Raw genomic sequence first — 15,809 nt, 5'->3', positions numbered from 1 at the left:
GTTGTAAATGGTGGGTTATGATTGGTTGCTTTTGGACCAATCATGAGGTGCCGGATATGCAAATTTGAGGGATTCTAGTGGCCAATCAGAGCAAGGTTTCGAAGGTCAGGTTTTTGGAAGGGAACCAATCATGGTAATTGTTTGCTCTCTGAGAAACCTCAGCAGACTCGCTGGTGCGCAGCTTCCCACACCATGGTATTTTTTCAAGTATTGTACATTACATCTTAGATTTTCTACTTCATGCTTTAGGCCAAAGATGCCCTTGAGAACACTGAGGTTCCTGTTGGCTGCCTTATGGTGTACAACAATGAAGTTGTGGGGAAGGGAAGAAATGAAGTGAATCAAACCAAAAACGTGAGTTGAACAGTTTAATTGCAAACATACAGTCTGGACGGTAGGAGCAGAGTGAACTTACATTGTGAGAAGTGAGGCTGACGATAGTCTGACATGCGTCAGTGCTAGGTTTCTTTCCTTCAGATCCCTTTTTTCTAATACTATTTTATGATTTAAAAAGGCAATACATGTTGATTTTTTTGTGTGTGTGTAGAATTCAGAAAAATTTAGTGAAGCATTAAAATCTTGGTGGTTAATTTTCTTTTTTGTAGAGTTTTATTTTTGCACTTGAGTGAATCCCAAGAGGGGTTTTATTGCATCGGAGTGACAGCATGGAAGAAACAGGTCTTACCTGCAGATTTAGCAAATCTAATATATGAAAATTCTAATTTACAAAATAGATCAATTTAACTTGTAATGCATTCTTTAGTACCTTTATATAATGTTTTTCTCCGAGTAAATTAGAAAAATCTTTAGTTTGTAACTTTGAAGGGAGGTATAAAGGAAGCTAGTTCTATATCAAATAATTCAACAGCATCAGGTCTCTAACATGAGCTGTCTGGCAGGTACATGTGTACATTTTAATAATAGCTTGTGTGATTTTCATTGTGCTGAGTTTAGGAAGTTCATGGTTTAAGGCAATGCATCTTCCTTTTTTTTATTGGAGAAGTTTTTGTTATAGGGCACATGTGCTCTATACATGTGCTCAACAGAGAGACAGAAAGTGAAAAATCACCCCCCAGGGGTGATGTCCACGCCACAGTCCCTTCTACTCCATTCTCATCTTGAGATCTTAGGCATGCATACACACGTGCCCAGCCTGAGTTTAAACCACTGGGTCTAGGACTCGAGCCACAGCTGACTACATGGTAGTCCAGCTACATAACCATTACTCCAATTGCTGGTCCTAAGGCATTGCTTCTTAATGTGGTATCACAACAATATATCACAATAAGTACACTTGGGATATATGAGTGAAATACCAATTTGTATTTTTTTTTAAATTTTGCCATAGGGTACATGTGCTTGCAGGAGAGAGACAGAGAAAAACAGAGAGAGAAAGAGAGAGAGAGAAAGTGAGAAATCAGCCCTCCCTCCCCAGGGAGATGACCATGTCACAGTCCCTTCTCCTCTATTCTCTTCTCGGGATTTTGGGCACACACACCTGCGAGCATGTTTTTCAAGCTGCTGTGGCCAAGACTCTTAACTGAGGAATCAGCCGTGTGGGATCCAGTGCCTTAACCACCATGCCATCTGCTGGCCCAAAGTACCAACTTCCGTGATTATAAAAGTATAAGGTAAGCCCATGGATGACTTATAACCGTAAGGCCCTTCACACAGACTTCGATCTTATCATGTGATCATGGGAGCCAGAGAACAAACTGCTGCTGGTGGTATGGGGACATTGAAGTGTATTTATCGCCATCTATCAAGAAGAAAAGGAAAGCAAGATTCAGCAGAACACGTGTAAAGCAGGAACCCCTATTCCCACAGTATCATGAAGATATCAAAACATCTGTGAGAAAAGTAGTAAACGTATCACAAGTAGTGAACATATGGGTACTTATTTCGGAGTGAATTCTGTATTGTAAATAACTTGCCTAGCTCCCAATTGGTGTTTTGTGTTTCAGCATGGTGTCTCTACCATGAGACCTTTGAATCCTAGTATATCTTATCTCCTGAATGACCTGGGTTTCTTTTGCTCCTTGAAATTAATGTGGACTTATTTTGGTGTTCTGTATCTTATAGAAGATTACTCTATTAAATAGATTTCTCCTAGCTGTGTCTCTTTTATATATAGGAAGTAGACTGAGGTGGTTCAGTACACAATTGCTAATCGGGTGTTATGGAGAAACTTGATTTCAGTAATTGTGACTCTCATTTTATTTCTTTTTTTTTAATTTTTATTTTTGAGAGGTTTTTGCTATAGGGCGCATGTGCACAGCAGAAAGACTGAGACAGACAGAGAGATAGAAAGTGAGAAATCACCCCCCCCAGGGGGGATGGCCATACCGCAATCCCTTCTCCTCCATTCTCCTTTCAGGACCTTGGGCATGCACGCACATGCGCCCGGAGTGAGTTTAAGCCACTGGATCCAGGACTCGAACCGCGGTCGACTCCAGGGGAGTTCAGCAATATAGCCATTACACTAACTGCTGGTCCCATTGTGACTCTCATTTTTAAAAAGCACCCACATTGGGGAAACTTTTTCCTTTTTTTAAGTTCTCCAGTTGATTTTAGTACATAACCAACCTCTTTGAGAACCTCTTCTTTTTTTTTTTTTCAAAGTGTCTGCCATATGGTGTGTGTGCTTGCTGGAGAGGAGACAGAGAGATGGAAAGTGGAAAATCACACACTAGCGGGATGGCCATGCTGCAACCCCTTCTCTATTCTTCTCTTTGGATTTTGGGCATGCATGTACACACGCCAGGTGTGATTTTCAAGCTACTGAGTACAGGACATGAACTATGGCCAGGCATGTGGAAATCCAGTTCTTATCCACCACACCACCTGCTGGCTCAGAGAACACCTTCTTTAAAGTACCATCCATCTTTGAGTGGGACTTAATTCTGTGATTCTCCCATTGGCCCTTTGGTCACCTCCCGATGGTCCCTCATTCCCATCCGCCCCTGGCTGCCTGGTAGCTTGGGCTGCTGGGGTAGCACTCTACCCTCTGCTTTACATCACAGGTAGCTGAGTACCTGTTTGCCCCAACAGATTCTATGCTTATTGAGGACAGAGATTTTGTTTTTGTTTTGTTTTGTTTTTAGAGAGAGATGTTTGCTATAGAGTATATGTGCTCCCCAGAGAGACAGAAAGTGAGAAAACACCCCTCCGGGGGAATGACCATGCCACAATCCCTTCTTCTCCATTCGCTCAGGATCCTGGGTACACGTGCACATGTGCCCAGCGTGAATTTTAAGCCACCAGGTCTGGGACTTGAACCATGGTCAACTACATAGGAGTCTAGTGATGTAATCATTATGCCATCTGCTGGTCCCCAAGACAGACTTTTGTCCTACATGGCTACACAGGACTTATTTAGCATAATGGACTGTACACAGCTAGTTTTTAAGTGTAAAATTTTTGATATATGCTATCTATATAGAATCTATGATACTCACTAAATTATTAATAAATGCTATCTATATAGAATCTGTGATAGTCACTAAGCTGTTTTGGTAAGGGGACGAAGAAAAGAGAGAGAGAGGTAGCTGAGCACTTATGCAGCACTGTGCTTTGCATAATTCACATTGCTCTATGAGATTGTAGAGGTGCAAATATCAGTGTGCCCATTTTACATATGGAAAAACCAAAGCTTAGGGAAGTTAGGAAAGTTGCCCAAGGTCACATAATTACTAATGTCACTGTCATTACTAATTATGCTACACTGTCTCACATAAGGTATCTGGAACTAATACTAAATCAAATTTCTGCTTCTCTAGAATTGGCCAGTATATAAAATCTCATTCCCCTAAAAATGTGAATGATGATGTTCTTGTAAACTAAATATAGATTTGCTTAAACTGAGGTCAGTGACAACCCTGCAAATATATTTGAAGCCAGAGTGTAAGGTTATGGAAATGTCAAGCTTCCCTTAAAATATTGAGAGACTGTAGGTTTTTTTTTTTTTTTTTTTTTTAGGGGGGGTGGGAAGACTTCTCTATGGCATTTTAATTGAAAGAATTTCCACTAAGGTACTTAGATACTTAACTAAAAGTATTAAAATAGCGTGAGCTGTATGCATTTCAAATTAGGTATCCTTCATTGGTGAGGTTTTATTTGTTTTGTTTTCTTTGCAGAGGCTTTTGCCTTCAGGTGGGTGCACTTGCCGGGGAGAGAGAGAGAGACAGTGATAGGGAAAGTGAGAAATCACTCCCCGGGGCATGGAGGGGATGGCCATGCTTCAATTCCTTCTCCTCCCATGATCTTAGTCATGCTGCACACGTGCCCAGTGTGATTTTCAAGCCCCCGGGTCTGGGATTCGAGCTGCAGTCAACCATGTGGGAGTCCAGTGACTGATGGTTATGCCATCTGCTGGCCATGTTTTGTAGGTTTTGATACTTGAACTGGGGAATACATTGACAACTGCTGAGTGCCCTGATACTTTATTCATTAAAATGCTGACAGAAGCGATGGGCGTACATCTTTTATTTTCTGAATATTTGTTAAATAGCAGTTACATAAAGCACAATATTGAATCTAGCACCTCTCTTTCAGGCGACTCGACATGCAGAAATGGTGGCCATCGATCAGGTCCTCGACTGGTGCCGTTGCAGTGACAAGAGTCCTTCTGAAGTGTTTGAACACACCGTGTTGTACGTCACGGTAGAGCCGTGCATCATGTGTGCGACTGCTCTCCGCCTCGTCAGTATCCTTTGACTTGGGCTAATGTCCTGGACCCTTCTTGGGAACATGAATGAGGCCAGACTCATAACCTGTTCTCTTAATAGAGGAAAACACAGCCTTATGAAACACATTGTAAAATACAGTGTCTCTTGGCCAAAAAAGGGCAAGCGTCTTAAATAGTAAAATTGCCTTTTATTTTTTATATGAATAAACATAGAACTATTAGACTAACAAACTAGAGAAAGAAAAGTTTAAACTAACTTAACTGTTATGTAAGGGTAAATCATAAATTCAGTTAAATTAGATTATTAACCAGTGTATATAGGAAAAGTATTAAATATACAGCGAAGTTTTGCCTTTGGATAATGGATTATGGGTGATTTAAAAGGTTTCTTTCTGTTTTTATATATTTGTTTCGCCATGATACATACCACAATGTATAAATAATTTTAAGTAAATAAGTAAAAATAAAATTATTTACAATATTATAATTTTAAGTAAATGGAAAATAAAGTTACAGCTCCCCACTTGTGTCTTGCATGAAGCAAGCAACAGAAATACTGAATGCAATCCATTTCTAAAGATATTTTTAAGGAGTATTTGAAAATTCAAAAACTCAGTTTCATTCTTGCATATTTTTTACATTACTTATTTTATTGTGTACATGCAAGTATTTTTATCATCTTAAAAGTACTTTTTTTAAAAATAATTATTTATTTAATTTTACTTATTATTATTATCATCATTATCATTATATTGTTATTTTAATTTGCTATAGCGATGCATGTTTACCAGAGAAAGACAGAGAGAGAGAGAGACAGAGAATGAGAGAAAGCCAGCTCCCAGGTCCAGGACTTGAACTGCAGTTGGCCATGTGACAGTCTAGAACCTTAACCACCATGCCACCTACTGACCCCCAACACACTTTTTTAAGTAGGATAAATATACAACTTTTGAATGGGTAGTTATGGGCAACTAAGAATTCTCTCCTCACTCTGCCTTAAAGAGTTTCTCAGCTTCAGTCTATTTTGTTTTGGTGCATAGGTTGTATTTTATTTGAAGAAAGAACAGGGAGCAATCTGTTCCTTTTAGAAAGTGAAAATCTCTGCCTCTTTTCTGGATCTAACTCTCTAATGATTATGACAAAAGGATTTAGAGAATAGCAGAGAGAACATTAAACTGTGAACATTATGCACCTATATACTCAATTTTCATTCTGTTTGCAGTTGTTTGATGTTAATTTCTAAGTACTTTAAACCTTTTTCTTTTGTGTAACTGGATGTATAACTTTTTTTTTTTTTTGAGAAGTTTTTGCTGTAGGGTACGTGTGCTCACCAGAAAGACAGAAAGAAGCAGAGAGACAGAAAGTGAGAAATCACCCCCTGGGGGAATGGCCATGCCGCAATCCCTTCTCCTTCATTCTCCTCTCTGGATCTTGGGCACGCATGCACATGTGCCTGGCGTGAGTTTAAGCCACCGGGTCTAGGACTCAAACTGCGGTTGACTACATGGGAGTCTAATTATGCCAACTGCTGGTCCCAGATGTATGACTTTTAAGAGTGATCCTAAACTTATTTCATAGCCGTAGTGAGACTTTTCAGGATGGCTAGTATAAACCTACCCTAGTTTTGCCGTGATGTGCAATTGAACTGCATTCTATGTAGGACCTTAATTCTCTCTTAGAAATCCCACTGGTTGTGTATGGTTGTCAGAATGAACGATTTGGTGGCTGTGGCTCTGTTTTAAATATTGCCTCTGCAGACTTGCCACACACTGGGAGACCGTTTCAGGTAATATGAACTACTTACATTTCTTTTCTTTCTTTTGAATTACCTTTGTCTCATTGTGGGGTCGTGAGTAGGTAATCAGTGTTGAATATACCAAGAAGCCATGACAGAATCAGACAGGATCTCAGGACCTCTTATATCTCAGACAGCACAAAAAGTTCCTAGGTCAGTGGTTACCTCTCTTCATTCACAGACTCTTTGCTGAAGGAGAGTCCTCAGCCTTTCCAGGTAACTCCTGATAATTCTCACCAACACCTTCAGGTATGTGTAAAGAAACTCTTGCGGGGCCAGCAGGTAGCATAGTGGTTAAGGTATTAGACTCTCGCATGGCTGACTGCGGTTCAAGTCCCAGTGGCTTGAAACACACACCAGGAGCAAGTGTGTGTGTGCCCAAACTTTCAGGAGGAAAATGAAGGAGAAGGGATTGCATCATGGCCAACCCCCTGGTGGGGGGCGATTTCTTCGTTTTCTCTCTGTCTCTCTGGTGAGTGCCCATGTCCTATAGCAAACATCTCTCCCCCCCAAAAGAAGCTCTTGTTATTAGAGTTTTTATTCAATGACTGTTTCCAGTTCCCTGTTATACCAAGTTTGATGAAACCTGGCCTTTGTCAGTGACACTAAATGAAGTATTTTTAACTAATTCAGTCATTTTGCATGATTGTCACACAGGCCACTTTTGGTATCTTATCAGTCACCTTATTTTCATTACTTATTTTTCTGTGCTTTTAATGTGGAAATTTCCTTCAGACCCAAGGATCTATGTCTGAAATCTCTTATAATTTCTACTTTCCCTTTAATCTTGCCAGCTCTTCCAAAGTTTTTTATTTATTTATTTATTTTTAAGAGAGATTTTTGCTATAGGGTGTGTCTGCTTGCTGGAAAGACAGAGACAGGAAGCGAGAAATCACCCTCCAGGGAGGACAATGCCATAATCCCTTCTCCTCCATTTTCCTCTTGGGATTTTGGGCACACACGCACACATACCTGGTGTGAGTTTTAAATTGCTGGGTCCAGGACTTGAACTACAGTTGACTATGTGGGAGTCCAGTGACGTAACCCTTATGCCATCTGGTGGTCCTCTCTCAAAGTTTTTCTAGTTTCAACTGTGAGCATTAGGAATTTATATTTTAGACTTTGGCTTGTGGATGTATGATCAGTTTTTATAGTTTGATTGTTTTTCCTAAGATTAATTTAAAATGAATAACCTTATTAAGGTTAATCCTAAAATATTATGCTTTAAAAAGAAAAGGACTTAACAAATGATGGGCTTGGTGAGCAGTTTACTTCAAAGACCTCAGCTATTCTTTGAATGTTAAAAGGACCTATAAGGGCTAAATATGGCTGAACCCCACTGAGAACACATTTTGTAAAAGGTCCATCTTGGAGTTTTCCCTGCTAAGCATTAGCTTTCCTAACAGTTCATTAGGGAATAGATAGCTTTTAGCATCACATCTCAAAAATAATGGTAGTGTGGGCAGGCCCCATAGTGCAGTGGTTAAGGAACTAGGTCCCACATGGCCAACTGCGGTTTGCTTTCTGGTCCAGCTACTTGAAAAACACACTGGGCTTGTGTGCGTGTGTGCCCCACATCCTGATGGGAATGGAAAGAAAAGGACTATGGCATGGCCGATCCCCATTGGAGGGTGCTTTTTTTCCTCCCTGTCTTTCTCCTTTTTGATTTTTTGGTGAGTGCATGCACCCTCTGGCAATAAAAAGAAAAAAAATTGGGATGATTGTGAAAGTAAACAATACAGTTAGCTTGATCATTAAAGACACCTACAAAGGGACTTGATTCTTCTAATCACTTCTATTAGTGGTTCACACTTTGCTTACATAACTCTTTGCTAATGAATGGCTGACTTTGTACTTCCTTTATGAGAATGAGCTAAAGAATTTGGGCAAATTCTGCACTATGGGGCCTGCCCACGCTACCATTATTTTTGAGATGTGATGCTAAAAGCTATCTATTCCCTAATGAACTGTTAGGAAAGCTAATGCTTAGCAGGGAAAACTCCAAGATGGACCTTTTACAAAATGTGTTCTCAGTGGGGTTCAGCCATATTTAGCCCTTATAGGTCCTTTTAACATTCAAAGAATAGCTGAAGTCTTTGAAGTAAACTGCTCACCAAGCCCATCATTCGTTAAGTCCTTTTCTTTTTAAAAGCATAATATTTTAGGATTAACCTTAACAAGGTTAATCAAAGATGAGCCTTTGGATGGCAGGCATGGGTGAAGCAGTTCTCTTTGACACATCAGTGACAGGAAGGCAGAAACACGCCTCTGCATGGCATTGAACTGGCCGAGCCAAAAAAAGCTCACGTGCAGTGTGTGTACCTGGCTCCAGTGGCTCACTGAAAATGAAAATGAACGCTCATGGAGTGAGCTGTATGTCCAGGTTGGATGCCAAATTATGTTTTTAAAGGTGTTTTGAGATTCTAAAGAAAAACATTGATATCCCAGGCTTCTGTTTTCTTCTTTTTATATGACTACTTTCTGGGGCAAAAGGTGATTAGGAAGTGAGATACTGTTTTCTTATTGCCAAATTATGGATTCTTTTAATATATGGTCAGGCGTTGCTTAGCAGTGGGGCTAGAATCTGAGAAGTGTGTGGGTAGGTGCTTTGTCCTTGTGCAGATATCATGGAGTGTAGTTACATACGCCCAGATGAGACAGCCTGCTGCACCCCTGAGCTATGTGCGGTAGGTAGTGGATTTTGTGTGGTTTAGGGCCATAGTGAACAAGACAAAATGAAGCGAAATCAAATGTAAGAGAAAATAATGGGATCAGGAGACACAGTAAACATAAATCGTATGAGGTTGCTGCTTGCTCAATACAGCATACTGCTTCACAACAAACTTTTTTTTTTTTTAAGTAGCAGTACACGCTAAAATAATAGTAAAAAGTATAGTATAGTAAATACATAAGTGGGTAGCATGGTTGTCCATCATTATCAAATATTTAGTACTGTACATAATTGTATGTGCTATGCTTTTGTACTATCATTGGAAACACACGAATAATGCATTGCACTGGAGCATTTTTCTCTTTCTTAAAGAATTATTTTATTTAACTTCATTTATTTATTTATTTATTTATTTATTTAAATTTTACCAGGGAGGAACAGAAAGAGACAGACAGAGAGAGAGAGTGAGAATGCAAGCTGCCAGGTCCAGGACTTGAACCATGGTCAGCCATGTGGGAGTCCAGTGCCCTTCACCAGCACGCCACCTGCCGACCCTGCACTAGGGCATTTTAAAGTTATTTTTTAAAAAAATTCAATCAAAATATAATTTAGGATAGAAATGACAAATACATGACAGATCAAACAATTAGTTGGCAATGATTGAGATGAATAGAAAAATGTCATCATGCGTACTTTAATCCTGATGAATGTATATATAATAGGGCATTCTGATAGCTGTAATGTCCATAGGCATTGGGAACTTTCTGGCTTCACTGTAATTGTATATATGATCCATCACTAACTGAAACATCTTTTATTATTATTATTTATACATTCAATTGTTCTACATCATTTAGTTTGTAAAGAAATTTTACCCAGCATGATCTACGCCACACAGCAGACGAGTTAAGAATACTAACTGAAACATCTTTATACAGCATGTGACTGTGTAGTGTAGGCAGCCTTAGAGTTCATAGATGAGATCTAAAGAATTATTCTTTTCAAAGGTGGTTATCCACTTTGATTACTTACCTTCTTTATTTTTTTTTAATTGTTAAGAATGTGTGCTTTTTATTAAGGGCACAAGTTTGTAGCTATAATGGACACTTGAAAATAATATTTTGGTATCTTAGAGTGATACAGTTTCCTTCTCTACCTGTATCTTAGTGGGAGCATGCCTTTGCCAGGTCCCTGCCTAGACGACTGGACCAGAGACATGGCACAAGCATTGGTGGGTTTTTACAGAGCTTCTGAGAGATTCTACTGAACCATCTAAGTTGCACCATTGCTGTAACTTCACATGAACGGATAGGGCTTTGAGTGTGTCTGTGGATGCCCGTGAGCAGAGACACCAACACTTAGTGTGGCAGGAAGGAAGTGCAGGGCAGTTGTGGAGGGGATGATAGACAGCAGTTAGGAGGACAAGCCCTGAGAAGTCAAGGGAGGAGAGAGTTCTGAAAGGAAGCAGCTGTGGTCAGTCGTGAGCGGCAAGGAGGTAGAAAGGAGACCAGTCTGTGTCAATAGGAGTCCTTGGGTATCTGAGAACCTTCCGTGGGGTGGTAGAACAAGCCAGTGAAACACTTAATAAGCCTAGTAAATAAATGCAGATAAAAATAGCTGACACTTAATGAGCACTTCTGTTGTACCAGACATTATCCTCATAAAATCCCTCTGAGTTAAGAGCTATTTTTAAAATTTTTATTCATGATAGTCTGTGCATATGAGAGAAAGAGAGAACCCCCTCAGTAAGGTGTTGTCACGTCTTGATCCCCTTTCCTCGGCCTCTAGCTCGTCAGGATCCTGAGCACACATATACACACGTGTGTGCATGCATCCTGCTCAGTTTTAGGCCAGCTTGGAACGGAACGTGCTTCCAACACCGCAGTTCATTTTGCCACCTCCTGTGCCACCAGAATAGGTTTCTTATTTCTTATACCATTTTTTTATTGAAGAGGTTTTTGCTATAGGGCGTGTGTTTGCCAGAAAGACAGAGAGAGACAGAGAGACAGAAATCACCTCCCGAGGTGGAATGGCCACACCACAATCCCTTCTCCTCCATTCTCCTCTCAGGATCTTGGGCACGCACGCACATGTGCCCGGAGTGAGTTTAAGCCACCAGGTTCGGGACTCAAATCATGGTCAACTACATGGGAGTCCAGCGACATAGCCATTACGCTAACTGCTGGTCCCATTTCCTATACTTTTTATACGAAGCGTAGAGTTTAAGTATCTCACGCAGGGTAACTTCGGTAATAGTCAACTGAGAAATAATAATTAGTCGATTGAGATTGATGTTTGACTGAGGTATGTGTATTCTTTTGGAAGTGTACTTCCTTATCTATATTACTATTAACCCCAAAGTATGTTAATGTGACCTGCCATTTGTTTGCATAATTGTGTATGTATTGCTGTGTTGATGGGAGCACAATTGCTCATAAACAGCCTCTGGACTTGCTTTAAAAATGGGGGTGGGGATTCTTCAGACTGCTGCAAAGGACACAGAAACATGTCATCCTAAGCAAAATATTAAAGAGTACACAGACAATTTATTTTGTAAAGCAGAAAACAGAAAAATCCACATTTTCACAGGCCTATATGTTCATTCTCAACTTTCTCATTTTGTTAGTGCATTCCTGGGTTCCGGGCTGAGGAAGCAGTGGAAATGTTAAAGACCTTCTACAAACAAGAAAATCCAAACGGTCAGTTTCCCCCTTTGGTATGGAATGCACCTCTATCAGAACAAGTCAAAATGAAGAAAGTCTCACATGCACCTAGCTCTTCATTTTCTCTTTTTGTTTTCTATTCTTTTTACAGCACCCAAATCCAAAGTTCGGAAAAAGGACTATCAGAAATCTTGAGCTTGTTCTGATGACAAAACTCACGTCTCAAAGTGACCTGAACACGATTCTTGGACCAAAAGCTGTTGACATCGTTGACTCATGTTTCTATATTGTTCATCTACAGGAAAATGCTATCTCTGATCTTTTGCCCTGTTAGGTGAACAAATTAGCATGTTTCAGAAGTCTGACCATTGTAAACGACTGTTAGCTTTTCCAGAAGCCGAAAGGATGTCTTAAGATGGATAAAAAAGTTAAGGTTTGAGGTCTTAGAACTTAGCAAGCAGTGCACATCCATCTGGTCACTACATTATGCACATCCAGAAAAAGTGCTGACTTTTCAGAGAATGTGCACCAGACCCAGGGACCTGGCATGCGTTCGGACAAGAGTGTGCCACCTGTGGACACAGCCTCCAGGACGGGCATTTCAGTCTCCCAGGACTGGAGGCCTGTGACTTCTTTCTAAATTGTGTGTGTGTGTTGTATATATATTATCATGATTATATGGTCCTTTTTTTTTTGCTTTTATAAAGCATTTGGAGAAAATGAATACTTTTAAAATAAATGCTTAAGTGTCATTTTTAAATTATAGCATATTGCTATCATAAAACCTTGTGTATGATTTTGGAGATGAATAGTTTTAAAAATAAAATATAAAAATATGAGTGCTGTTGAGCGACTATACTATGCCAGCCTCCATTTGTTCCATGGATTAGTGAACCCAACAAACACCCTGCCCTCCTGCAGCTTGCATCCTAGCAAGGGGAGACAGATGACACATATAATCAGTTATCCAGTTCGTTGGAGGGTGGTATGAAGTATGGCATAGGAAAAAGCACAGGGTAAAGGGAATGGGTGTGCCAGTTGGTGGTGGGAGTTTCAATTTATCTCAAATTAAATACAGCTTTTATTTATTTATTTTTTTAAGTCCAGATAATAAGGACTAGCAGGTAGTGTGGAAAGGTGTGAGACTCCCATTTGGATGACCATAGTTCAAGTCTCAGACCCAGCAGCTTGGAAATCATGCCAGGGGGTCTCTCCAGAAGAGAGGAGAATGGAGAAAGGACTGCAATGTAGCCATCCTCCCACCCTCGGGAGAAGAGGGTTTCTGTTTCCTTCTCTCTATATCTCTGGTGAGCACACATGCCCTATGGCCTAAACCTGAAAAAAAAAAAAAAAAAGAAGAAAAGAAAAGAAAGAAAGAAAAGGTCCAGATAATAAGTTTAACATTTGAAATGCAGAACAATAAACACAGCACTAGAAAGGATATCCGTAACAGGAAGTCCCAGGTGTTCTCACTGACTGCAGTGAGGGCTGGACTCTGATGAAAAGGGCTGTCTGCAGAGCCACGCTGGGTGCACTGTGTGTCTTTGCCCAGAAGAGGGCCTCACCATTCCACCAGAAATCCAACTCCAGACCCTGGAGGACAGCTCCTTCTCAGTTGCATTTCTTCAGTGGATTCATTTCCTTGATGCAAAGCATCTGTATTTGTTGGTTCTGCCATTTGAGCGATGTCTCTGACTTGTTTGTTTTGAATTATATTACAGGCTGGAATGTAATTGTGGTGAAAGTATTTTTATATTGCTGAAGTAGCAGCTAATCACAGTTACATGCTTCAGAGGATTTATAATTGCTTGGTTTTGTGCATGTGTGTTTTCAACTGCATTTGAATTTTATGGAGAAGAATGTGCATGATTTTAAATGTACAATTATGTTACATGCACCTTCTCGTCAATTTTAACTTGAAAACTTCTCACTAAATTTTAGTGCTTTGACTAGTTTCTTCTTTTTGCAGTTGGTCATAAGTCATTTCTGGCTCCATATACTTTTCTGCAAGCAGGCTTCATTATATTGTCGTCATATTATTTTCTTGGGGATTGTTTAGCACAAATAACCTGGAATCTTTCCTCTGTAGAGTACCACCCAGTATGTCTGGTGGAGTATCCCCATGATGTTCTTGTTAAACATTTGTTAAATAAAATGATTGATTGAAAAGAGGTAAAGGGGAGTGAATAATAAGGAAACTACCTAGGTTAAAAAGCCAAAGCCAAAAATAGTAAATAGGGGGGCCAGCAGTTGGTGTAATGGCTATGTTGCTGGACTCCCATGTAGTCGACTGTGGTTCGAGTCCTGGACCCTAGGGCTTAAACTCACACTGGGCACCCATGCTTGCCCAAGATCCCAAGAAGAGAATGGAAGAGAAGGGATTACGGTGTGGCCATACCCCCAGGGAGGGGGGTGATTTCTTGTTTTCTGTGTTTCTGGTGAGTGCACGTCCCCTATAGCAAAAAACCTCCAAAAAAAAAAAAAAAGTAAACAGGTATCTGAGCCCAGAGACAGTCACTACTTAAAGAATCAAGAAAATGATGAAATGGTAAACAGGGACAGATAGAAAAGACTTAGCAACACGGATATGTTCTTTCTTTGCTGTGTTTTAGAGAATAGCTGAAGAGTATTTTTCTGATTCCTAAGTGTGGCTGAACAATTGCAATTTACCACCTTTTTGATTGTCTTTCCTGTGATTGACATAGAAAATTGTGTCCTAAATTTGTGGGTTTAGGCCCAGTTTCCTCCATTGCTTTGGGAGAAAATCAGTTAGATAGCATTGGGGTCAGGGCCTCTAGCACTGGTGCAGGACCACGGTGGGTGTTCTAGATAGTCATTCAGTGGAATAGTGACAGCAGTTTTGAAGTGGTGAGGAGCTGGGCATATACAGTGAGGGATTCTGGCTTCTCAAGCACCTACTTAGACATGGCTTAAAATATTAAGTTGTCCCGGTTCAAAAGCTTGAATTCAACTGTTTGGTGCTGATAGTACATGTCAAAGAGACCAGCTAAGAGACTTATTTTATGTCAGAGATAGTTCTGGAAGTTTGGGAATACAAAATGGTTTTTAAAATCGCTGCCCTGTTTAGAGAAATTAGGAGAAATGATTCCATGTAGGCTGTTAAAGTATCCAATGCTCTCTGGTCTTTGCAGGAAGCTCTGCTGAGACTGGGTGGTATGTAATACTTTGGCAGGCTTCAATCACTGATAACAGATCATGTTAACTCGTCTTCAGGCTTTCTTGTTACTTGGCACAATCTCTTCCTGTGTTGTCTTTGGAATATCATGGAGAGAAAAAAGATAGCCAAGAACTCCAACATAGGCAAGAACTGGATTTTTCTTTAAACCTTTTATTTGGAAAGTTACATGTGTCACACATCACGGCTTTTTTACCCTGAAATACTTCAGTATTCCATAAACATAGGATATTCTTTTATACTTGTATAGTCACAGTACAGTTATTGACTTCAGTACATTTAACATTGATATACTACTTAAAAAAGAATTAGTCACTTAATTTTATTTATCTTTATTATTATAATGATTTTAAATTGCTACAGGGCATGTGTGCTCAATGCAGAGAGACACAGAAAGAGAGAGAGAGAGAGATTGAGAGCTAGCCGCCAGATATGGAACTTGAACTGCAGTCGGCCATGTGGGAGTCCGACACCTTAACCACCATGCCACTTGCTGGCCCTGACATTGATACACTTTAATCTACCATTTGTATTACCATTTTGTCAGTTGACTTAGTAAGGTCCTTTAGAGAACTTCCTTCATCCCTCTATAATCCCAGACCCATTCTAAGGTCAAGTCTTACATTTAGTGGCCTGGTACCTTTAGCATCTTTAATCTAATACATTTCTTCCATTTTTCTTCATCTTTGATGACATTGACATTTTTTAATAATATGAAGGAACTTCAAAAATGGAAGCCTCATGGAAAAATACAATTAAAAGATAAAAAATAAAAATATACTTTATTTCTTAATATA

General features: G+C 39.8%; 1 protein-coding gene across 2 annotated transcripts in view; it reads left to right on the top strand.

Annotated features, from left to right (window-relative positions):
* ADAT2 (adenosine deaminase tRNA specific 2) overlaps positions 1–12,986 on the top strand; it is a 25,049-nt gene extending 12,063 nt beyond the window's left edge. The window contains exons 3-7 of one of the 2 annotated variants that reach the window (XM_027765690.1): positions 250–354; positions 4,555–4,705; positions 6,367–6,473; positions 11,780–11,852; positions 11,968–12,983. In XM_027765690.1, the coding sequence (XP_027621491.1) occupies positions 250–354; positions 4,555–4,705; positions 6,367–6,473; positions 11,780–11,852; positions 11,968–12,011 (480 nt within the window). In that variant the 3' untranslated portion in view covers positions 12,012–12,983. Of the gene's footprint in view, positions 1–249; positions 355–4,554; positions 4,706–6,366; positions 6,474–11,779; positions 11,853–11,967 lie in introns of both variants that reach the window. The other variant, XM_014593018.2, reaches the window with a different exon arrangement.
* Positions 12,987–15,809: the final 2,823 nt, after the last annotated feature.

Source organism: Tupaia chinensis, unplaced genomic scaffold (genome assembly GCF_000334495.1).
Source record: "Tupaia chinensis unplaced genomic scaffold, TupChi_1.0 Scaffold139457_1, whole genome shotgun sequence".
Taxonomy (NCBI): Eukaryota; Metazoa; Chordata; class Mammalia; order Scandentia; family Tupaiidae; genus Tupaia; species Tupaia belangeri.
Note: the sequence above shows the minus strand (reverse complement) of the source record. Positions and strands in the feature narration are given on the sequence as shown.